Raw genomic sequence first — 9950 nt, forward strand, 5'->3', positions numbered from 1 at the left:
GTCTTATTCGCAGAAAAAAAGTTGAAATTTGTAGACCAGTGTAATTATTAAATAATTTGAATTACACACTAGTGACAATTATTTCCGTAAAAATAAAATCTTATTACATACATATTTACAGACCAAGACCTTAAATTTGACACCTCAAATCGAACAGATTATACAAAATTAATTTAGCACTCAAAAAATCAACTCTTCAATTAAAATTCTCCATTGCACAGACAGCAAATAAGAAAGCGCGCCAATGCCTAACGGCTTCCATCGCGCGCAGCTATTCATTCCAACATAACTGCACTAACCCACATTTAATTTGTATCGTCTCATTGTTAGTGAGCAGTGTATTGCAAATGTGCTAAACTAAAAAAATTTTTAATTTAAAATACATAAATAGTTTTTCGCTTTTTTTTCCAAAATGATGGAAGATTGTCAAACGCCCACGCTGGCCGAAGTGATGGAGTTCAAGTACGAGGTCACACCCACCATGGTTTTCGATTCGAGTTGCCTACAGGAGGCACACAATCTAATTGTGAATCGCATCAGCGTTCGTTGCTTTACGCCGACAATACAAAATTTCCAATCGCCTGGCCTGTCACCAATCACCGAATGCACGCAGACGCTGGTTGGCGGTGTCGCTGTGGAAGGCACACCGATATCCATGCCGATGATGTCCAATGCTAACAACGAAATCTTCAAAGCACCCAAGAACCCCAAAGGTACACATCAAAAATCGGCGCTGCCGCTGCAACAACAACAACAGCAGCAGCAGCAACAACAACCATGCCAGAAGAACTTCTCCAGTTCACATTTTGTAAGCGACTCACCGCCAATCTTCACTTTAAATTCTACCACAATTTCGGATACAGATTTCAGCACTGAAATCGCAAGTCCCGATAGCGCAGCAATACTTGGGAGCTATGGCAACAACAACAATAACAACAACAGTGGCAGTAACAGCAATAATAGCAGCAGTGATTCGGATAAATTGAATAGCAGCAACAATGCTACATTCACGAACAACAACAACAACGGCACTAATGCTTCAAAAAATCTTAGCAACACGAATTTGCTCGATCGCACCATGAACGTGTCGACTCTGTTGCGCAGCGTCGGCCTGGAGCAGTACGTGGAGGCGTTTGAGGAGCAAAATTTGGATTTGGAGCAGTTCTTGAATATACGCACTGAGGACTTTCAGCGCTTGGGCGTGACCAAAGCGAAGCATCAGCAAAAACTTTTAGATTTGCTAAGCGAATTAAATGGCGCAGAAATTTAGTTTTCGTTTTGTCTTTGTTTGTTGTTTTTATTCAAATGTGTATTTTTTAAAGATTAAATTGATTTAAACTGATATTTTTTTAAGTCCGTTTTTCTTGGTGTTTATATTTGCGGAGTTCTTTATATAAAATATATTAGAGTGCCCCACATATAAAGGTCGGGGGTTTCTAACCGGCAGTATGAAGTTTATTAGATTTCAAGATTTACAACAGTAGGTCTTAAAATATAATAGATTTTAAATTATACAAAGCACTCAATATACTCAAGAAACTGTGGGCCAAATATAGTAAAACTTCGTTTTAGGTTTTTCTCTCTGACGCCAGGATTTTTGTCAAGGACTTTGTAGCCTCAAAAATATAATTTATTCCAAAAAATATTTAATAAATGTTGAATAACAATATGGGTACCAAGTGAAAGAGAAAATTCTGTAGAATTTAAAAAATTTGAATTTTTGGATCACAAGGCCGACTAGGTATTAAAAATGCCTTTATAATTAATTTTTCTTTTTTAAGCTAATAAAGTAAGAAGGACGACTCGAATTCTAGGATGCAATCGAGTGTATATTAGTCCTTAACATATAATTTTTTCAAAAATAATGATTCCAAAATTTCCAGGATATTCAAGAATAAAATTTTTATAAGACATTTGGAATACCTAATCAGCCTTATACATTAAGAAATTAAGAAATTTACGACATACAACAATACGACACTTACAATACCGTTGTGAATCCCTCATATATTTAATACTTATTCAGCTCCGCCCGAACTTAGACTTTTTTACTTGTTGTGTATAAAATGTACTGTCGCACGGTTTTATGATGGCAAAATAGTACCGATTTTTTTTTTTTTTTGTATTAAAAGGTTTTATTTCTAAACTATATGTAGGAGGGCTGCCACCTGTTCAAAAACTCAACTCAATTTATCAGTTAATTGAAATATGTAAGCCTTAAAAAAACATTTTTCCCCGAAATTTTTTTCAAGATTTGAATTTAAATTTACATCTAAGCTTTTTTCGCTCGGATTATTTTGCATACGAAAACTGTGTCATTTTGTTTGAGAATGGGTTGGTTCGCCAAATGTGGTAAAATCTGAAAATCCACATTGCAAATTGAAATATTTTCCTATTGCATCTCCAATTGGCTTCCAACCTTAAGTTTCATTGGGTGAATTCACCACAAACTTGAACAATCGCACAGGTGTCATTTACACTGATTTCAGCAAGGCATTTGATAAAGTATCGCATTCAATTCTCATATATGTACATACTTGATCAAATTGATTTCCGTATAATCTTGCTGCTTAATTAATGGGCAGGAAACAAATCATATAATATAAAATTCTTTACTTAACAATAATTTATTTGACTTTTATTTATTAACCAACTTTGTAATTGCTGCTAGTACATATTAAACATTTAAAAGTAAGATTACACAGGACGGATTTATTATTAGAGAATAAAAGCTCAAAATACATTTTTTGAATTACTGCTGCTAAATTAAGATATATATTTTTTAGGCATTCAAGTCTTTAATTATGGATAAAATATTTATTACATATTGGGTATAATTGGATGGAATACATTCGCCAGTTGATAAAGCTTAAGTACTAAAAATATTATGTATAATGAAATCTAATTTTGTTCAATTGTACTATTAACGAGTTTATATAGCATAAGTAATAGTTGTATAGTAGGGTGATCCTTAAAATAGCAACAGCATGGGGCACCTCACCAAAATAAAAAAAGTACGGTCGCGTAACAGCGTTTGAAAAAATTTTAAATTTTTAAATGCAAAAATTATACGAAATTTTTAATTTAACCAACAATAAATAACTCAGCAAGTCCATGAAATTATGTGAGTAAATTTTAGTAACTTGTCAAATGCATATATCACATTTAAAGTAACAAATTTTTTGAAATTTTTACGATTTAAAGAAAACACAAGGGTTTCAAAAACTAAAAATTTTAAAGAAAATTTTTAATTTTTCGGGAATATCTTTATTTTGTACGTAGAACAAAGAAAAAGAGATGCCCCATACAAAATTTAAATGTTGATATTTTAAGGACCATCCTAATCTGTACCTATTGTACATACTACTTTTTTTAAATTTTTAAATTTTTAATTTTTAAGTAGTAGCTAAAATATGAACGTATGTAAATTTATGTATATTGATACTTAACAAACTAATAAACCTTACACAGAATGGGGCTTAGCGCAGAGTAGCTGCTTTTACATTGTACATTTTTGCAGCCTAAAAGTATACAACGGATTTTTGAAATTAGAAACAAATTTTTAAAACATTTTTTTGCATTTTCAATCAATTTCAAGGTATTAAGTGATTCCTTTCCATTTTGAAAAATCATTTATACACTTCTCATACGAACCCCTTAAATTTAAGTACATTTGGACTTACATATACGTTTTCTACAAATAAAAATAATTACATATTCAGCACGCCTAATAACAATGCCAAGAGTTACTAAAGTACATATACATTGATATATACACCCCGTGTCATAATTATAAACGCACTACAATTGGACAAGTTTTACGAATTTTTTTTTTGTTATTTTATTTTATTTTTTTTAACAAAATATATTTTATTCTTTAACAAAACCGTATATATCCAAGTTACAAACTTTGTGTAATATGTAAGCAAAATCAACACCCTTTGGTAAAATTTCAAGCTTTTAAATTAGAAAGGTTTTGAGTAATTCGATTTCTTAGAAAGATTTTGGGTACGCAACTTTGTAGCTAAATAAATTTTAGTACAATAAAGTAGATTTTTGCAGTAGATAGGACTTATCATTGAATTTTTTTTTTATTGAAGGCATTGCTGGTTTTTTTTCATACAAAATTATCGTTGAACATGCTTCGTATGGAGGAAAATTACTGACATCATCACCAATAAAAAATTTCGAAAATCAACGATAAGTGCCAACTATTTTTGACTTGCACTTTATTAACTAAAATTGAATGAGCTACAAAATTGCATGCTCCGAATCGAATGAAAAAGCTTGAACTTTTACCAATGTTTCAAACATTTTGTTGAACAGTTTTTGTTAAAGAATAACCTATGTTTTTATATAAAGAGCATAAAAATTATATAACAAAAAAACAAATTATTAAAACTTGTAATTTTGTGGTGCGCTTATAATTATGACACGGGGTGTATATTTTTACATTCACTTACAAATTCGAAAATAATACTTTCTTTTTGCTTCAGTTGCAATTTACATATATCGCAAATTTTAACAGGCAATCAACGTAAATTATGAAAAATCCAAAATTCAATGCCTTGAAATTTATAGAATTTTTTAAAGAACTAAAAACTAAATGAAATTGAACGGTAAATGGAACAAGAAACAAATATTTCGTTCATACTTTTTACAAGCAAACATTTAAAGAGTTGTGTGGATGCATAACTTTAGGCGTCGCAGGCAAAAGGCGCCAAATTTTGTTACAAAAATTCCGAATTTGCGGTTTTTTGTGCGATTGCGCATATTTCGTACAAGTGTATGTATGTATGTATTTTGTGTATGAATTTTTACATGCGTGTCCAACAGCAAATAGAATGCATTCTGCAGTGACGCCTCATCGAGTAGTTTCGCTGATGGGTGTACGTGTCTGTGTTGAAGTGTTTTTGTGCGTGTGTGTGTGTAAGCGCTTTAAATTGCTAATCAGTTTAGTGATGTGCTTTCTATTATTTTTGTCCTCTTCTACATCATTTTTTTCACACCTTCCCAACGCCTTTCACTATTCAATCATATTAAATAGCAGACATGAGAATATCATGCCAAATATCTGTAAATAAAAATCAAAAAAAAAGGATCAGCTAAATTGCTTCAATTAAATAATACCCACACTACTTACCATTAATATGGCCACCGCTATTGCTGTGCCACCAATTAACGCCGCATGATCGCGTATGAAGTTTGTCGTTACATATAAACAACCCTGACTATAGAGATTGGTTATGGTTGGAAAGATGCTACAGTCTTTGCGTTGTCCACCAAACAATTCCTGGCAACACGACTCTGGTACGGGTCCATAACGATTCCAATCGTGCCAAGTATCCACGCCGCAGCATTGCAAGCGCTCTTGCGTCTGATCCCAAGCCATGGTGACATCGCGACGGCTTCCATAGAGTCCCATGGTGGCGCGCATTTCCTGAGGTAGAAATTTTAATTAATATGAGGTAAAAAAAAAAAATGAATTCATTCAGGGATACTTACCTGTCGCATCGTCTGCTGTACGCGTTCTCTGAAGACATAACCCAGTATGCCTCCGATTAGCATCGTTACAAACACCAGCGCAACGATTATGAAATACTGTAATTTAAAGGAAAGAAAAGTCAGGTTATTTTAGTGTTTGGATAACAGAATAAAAGATGTTTATAGTACAGGCATGTTTCGATTTTGCAATTCGAAAATGGTTTCTTCATTCGGTCTCGCTGTAAAGTTATACTTAATATCGTGTGATGAGGTAAGAGCTAAATGTCTCTTTCGAAGCTACATCATCAATGAACATGCAAACCGTACAAAATTTATAAAATTTCCGTGCTCATAACCCCCGCCTTCCAGTATGGTCTATCACTACTTATTCTGACAGCCAAGCTGTTATTAAATCTCTAAAATCTAACTGACCAACGTCCATATTAAACAAAGAACGCAGATGGATTCTCAACCTGCTGTCATCAAAATGCTCTTTGGCTATTGTATGGTTCACTGAACACAGAGACATTCTTGACAACTGCATAGCCGACAAGCTGGCAAGAACAGGGATGGAAATATCCGATATCCACTCGGCTCCACCGCTCTTCTCTTAGATAAGCAGCCAGGGTAATCACCGGACACTGCCTAATGGGCACGCATTGAAAAAAGTTGGGATAGCCAACCAATGATTTATGCCGCAGCTGTAGGGACGAGAAAGAGGTGGAGAGCATCGAATTTTATCTCTGCCACTGTCCCGCCGTAGCCAAAAAGCGGACCAATTATTCAACAAGTACTTTTTAGATTGCTAAACCGGCCTGTGACGGAGTGGTTAGAGGTCCACACTACCACTCCGTAGGACCTGGGTTCGATCCCTGGATTCATAAAAAAAAGCATTTGTGCCTACAAAACTCCATTCGCGGGAAGCAATTATATGTTGCTTCCATCTGAAGAAAAGTGCAGCAGGAAGTCATCGGCTGCTGTGGGAAGCTTACGGAGAGCCAGCTCCATCAAGTAAAACATGTGAGTACTGGTTTTGAGATTTCAAAAATGCTGATTTTCACACAAACAACAAGGAGCGCGCAGGAAGGCCATCAACGTTTGTATACGCCTTATATTTAGCTGAGAACTTACATCATCAGATTACCATTTGTTCTGGTCGAGATTACCATTTGTTCTGCTCGATTGGTCTCCAAAAACGAGCAGTTTTATTAGCGCGGAAGCCATGGATTGGCAGGAAAGTGGGAAAAGTTCATAGCTATCGATACCAATTTTGCACAATAAAGTTTAATGCGCACTGCCACATTGTATACTCCAGGGTCGATTCCTAGTTCGACCATCCAAAGTTTTTTTTTTTTTTAATACCGGTCGGCAGGCTTGCTTTTCTCTGAATGTATTTTTGCCGTGAAAACTTCTCACAGAAAACCATCTGTCGTTCGATTCCTCCATGTGAGTTACGACGGAGAAGCACGACCAATCACTGTATGTAAAATGTGTGAAGCGGCAAATGGTCATCCATCGGCAGGCAATGGCGTAAAATTTTACCACGAAAAAGATTCTTCTTATTTGGCGCTGTAACCATCTAACCGCTTTTGGCCGAGCTCAATAAAGCAAGCCTGTCTTTATTCTACTGTGCCAACTGACGCCAATTAGAAATGCCAAGGGAAGCCAAGTTCCTCTCCACGTGAACTTTCCATCGCAGTGGTGACCCCTCTCTTCCTCTATCACTAGCAGGTTCTGAGTTGAATACTTTAAGAGCGGGAGCATCGGTGCCCATTCAAACGACTTGGCCAAGCCAGCTCAAGTAAACAAAATTCACAAACATAAAAAAGACAGCTACAGTATAAAGCTGTAGGTTCCTTCATTTGCTTGAGATCACACAAAATGGATGGGAAGTTCTACTAAATGCTTATCAAATGCGGGAGCGCGAAATATGGGTACTTTTAGTTTTTTTAATAGAAACGGACCAAAAATCTCACTTGTTTATTTTCGACTTTAGCTATGCTTAATTTATATGCATATATCATTCGAACTTACCGTTAACAGCAGACATTTCACTTCTTTGCCTGCGCCCACACAACCCAAAAACGAGAGTAAACAAATCGCTACGGAAGTAACCAATAAAACATAAACTGCGCCCGAGAAGAGATTTGTACCCAACAATTCGTTCATGAAACTACGATCGACGAGAGTCCATAGTGTGAGTGTGAAAACAGTGGCGCCGCCAATCTGAAAACCAAAAGAAAGAATTAAAATTACTACAAAAAGTTAAGTAAATTAAATGTGATATAATTTCAAGACTGAAGGTTTCTTTAATTAAGGTCACAATAGAGATACGAGCAATTAGCAATTTCAGTTACTAAGCTTCAATTCTACTCACAAATATTATGAAATTCGATATGAAAAGACTGTACTTGACGAATTGCCCGCAGCAATCCATGCGCGAACTGAAACCCATGTCGTCGTCCTGCAAAAAAAATATAAGATAAAAAGGTGTTATAAAAGGTAAACAAAAAAGAACGAAATTTAAAAACAAAATGCGCTACTTTACGCTATAATTAATCATTAATCAATAAATTGTCGCCGCGCGTAACAAATCGTGCGTGTTAAAAAATGAATGCCAAATAAATTAGACTGATTGGCACGAGAGAACGGCGAAGAAAAAAAATACTTTGCGCGCTTAAGTGCTAAATTTAGCAACTTAAATTGTTTCGCAAGCCATAAGTTGAGCCTTTGGCGCTATAAAACGACTATTATAATTTTATTTTATTTTTTTTTTATCCATCTAAGCCGTCACTTCAGTCACGCCAGATTTGTCGCAATTGACTGGCATTAAAATTTATAGCAATCGCAAGCGCTGCTGAAGTGTCGAAGAATCAAAAAAAAAAGATAGGAAAATGGAATAAAAAATAAATAAAAAATTTATCAAAGTTACTTAACAGGCTACAAACATTATAATGTATTCTATAAATTACCAATATCCGTCAATATTGGAAACTACACTTGTCAGCAGCTTGTGCTTGTTATTTGTACATAGACGGATATCGGAAACTGACAGTAAATACTTCAGCTGTTACCCATAAACTCATCGGACAGCTGCTACCAAAGCGCGTTTCCGGATGTTCGCGCATACATCCTCAAGCCCATACTGAGTAGTGATATGTACATATTTGTTAAAAATCAGCGCTCATAGCTGGGCAATTCCCATCACAACAATGATACCCACTTAAACTGCTAGCCGTAGTGTTGAGAGTTCAATGGCTGCGCAGACGCCGCTGGTTATGTAAAAAATATATCTATTTACATGTTTGGCTTATTACAATTCTGTGTGTGTGCAGCCGTGAACAGTTAAGAATTTATTGTGAGTCACTGCAGCCGGAATGCTATGCGTAATTATAATTCCAAAAGTCAGTTAAGCTGACATTAAGTATCGCCTTTTTTGGTTCAAAGCATTTGTAAAAATTGGCTCACATTAAAATTATTAACAAGATGAGTTGATCGGTTTTTTTCCTATTGCTTAATTGCGTGGGATTCCCTAGTTTTGAATGTGTATTCCTTTGTTTGTTAAAAATTTAAGCAATATAAATTCCGACTACGCTCAGTTGGACTAAAATAACATTTGATGAAGCCAGTAGAAGAATTTTTTTTCTGTATAAATACCTGAATATTTTATGTGCAAATAAAGACTGTTACTAGTCGCTAGATAGGTTCTAGGTAAGATTCCATACGATCCGACTCGATTGAATCACTTTTTTTTCTCTTCTGCTGTATACTCGGTGTTTAGGTAGATGGATAGATAAATAGATATAAATGGAGTAAGCTACTACTAGGCATATTGTGCATTCATCTTATCACAACACTGTATATAGCCTTAAAAGCTCTATATATTTTAGAATAGATCACCGGGGTAGGGAGTGTTTGTACTCTTCTCGTGAAACGGTCTCGCACCCCAGGAGTCACGATAGCGACATAGATCACTTGACCAGCTCACTAGGTTATGCAAGTGGCCTCTTAGCCCACAACGATCCGTTAAAATACCTGTTTATGAGAAGCCTGTAGCTCTTTAGATTGTAACACCTAGCAAGCTCTTAGCTTGATGGTGACCTCTGGTGTTTCGCCAATGCAGTTCCCTCAGTTTCGTATTTTCCTTTCTGAGCGCTTCCTTTAACGTGTTAGGTCTTACAGCACGGAAGGACTCAGGTTACAAAATGTGAGGTAACGTTCAGTACAGACCTGTTAGAATCACAACGTACCCGAGGCCTGACTGGCACTTATGATAACCATTTACTCACTGGAATATTTTCGCTGACGTTCACGTCCGATTGGAATATAGTTGGGATTTAGCCCATTGCAACTACTATGCTTGATCTGTGCCCAGATGAGTTATGAGAATTTCAATGTTACGGGATAATGCCACTTTCTTTTTTTCCACAAACCTCCCGGATGAAATTCGTTAGAGAACGTTTAGC

The 9950-nt window shown here is 35.6% G+C and overlaps 2 protein-coding genes across 2 annotated transcripts; one reads left to right on the forward strand and one right to left on the reverse strand.

Annotated features, from left to right (window-relative positions):
• Nucleotides 1–8: 8 nt before the first annotated feature.
• On the forward strand, nucleotides 9–2153 carry LOC118739429 (protein matrimony-like). Its single transcript, XM_036470732.1, has one exon. It carries the CDS (start codon nucleotides 413–415, stop codon nucleotides 1268–1270), a length of 858 nt encoding a protein of 285 aa, XP_036326625.1. The 5' UTR covers nucleotides 9–412; the 3' UTR covers nucleotides 1271–2153.
• A 1248-nt stretch (nucleotides 2154–3401) lies between these two features.
• On the reverse strand, nucleotides 3402–7948 carry LOC118739436 (CD151 antigen; the record flags this gene model as incomplete). Its single annotated transcript, XM_036470750.1, is given in 5 exon segments — nucleotides 3402–5074; nucleotides 5144–5440; nucleotides 5506–5601; nucleotides 7519–7710; nucleotides 7862–7948. Coding segments are annotated over 5 exon segments (711 nt in total). The 3' UTR covers nucleotides 3402–5026.
• Between the last annotated feature and the right edge of the window lie 2002 nt (nucleotides 7949–9950).

Source organism: Rhagoletis pomonella, unplaced genomic scaffold, assembly GCF_013731165.1.
Source record: "Rhagoletis pomonella isolate Grant_MI unplaced genomic scaffold, Rhpom_1.0 Rhpom_scaffold_00005, whole genome shotgun sequence".
Classification (NCBI taxonomy): Eukaryota; Metazoa; Arthropoda; class Insecta; order Diptera; family Tephritidae; genus Rhagoletis; species Rhagoletis pomonella.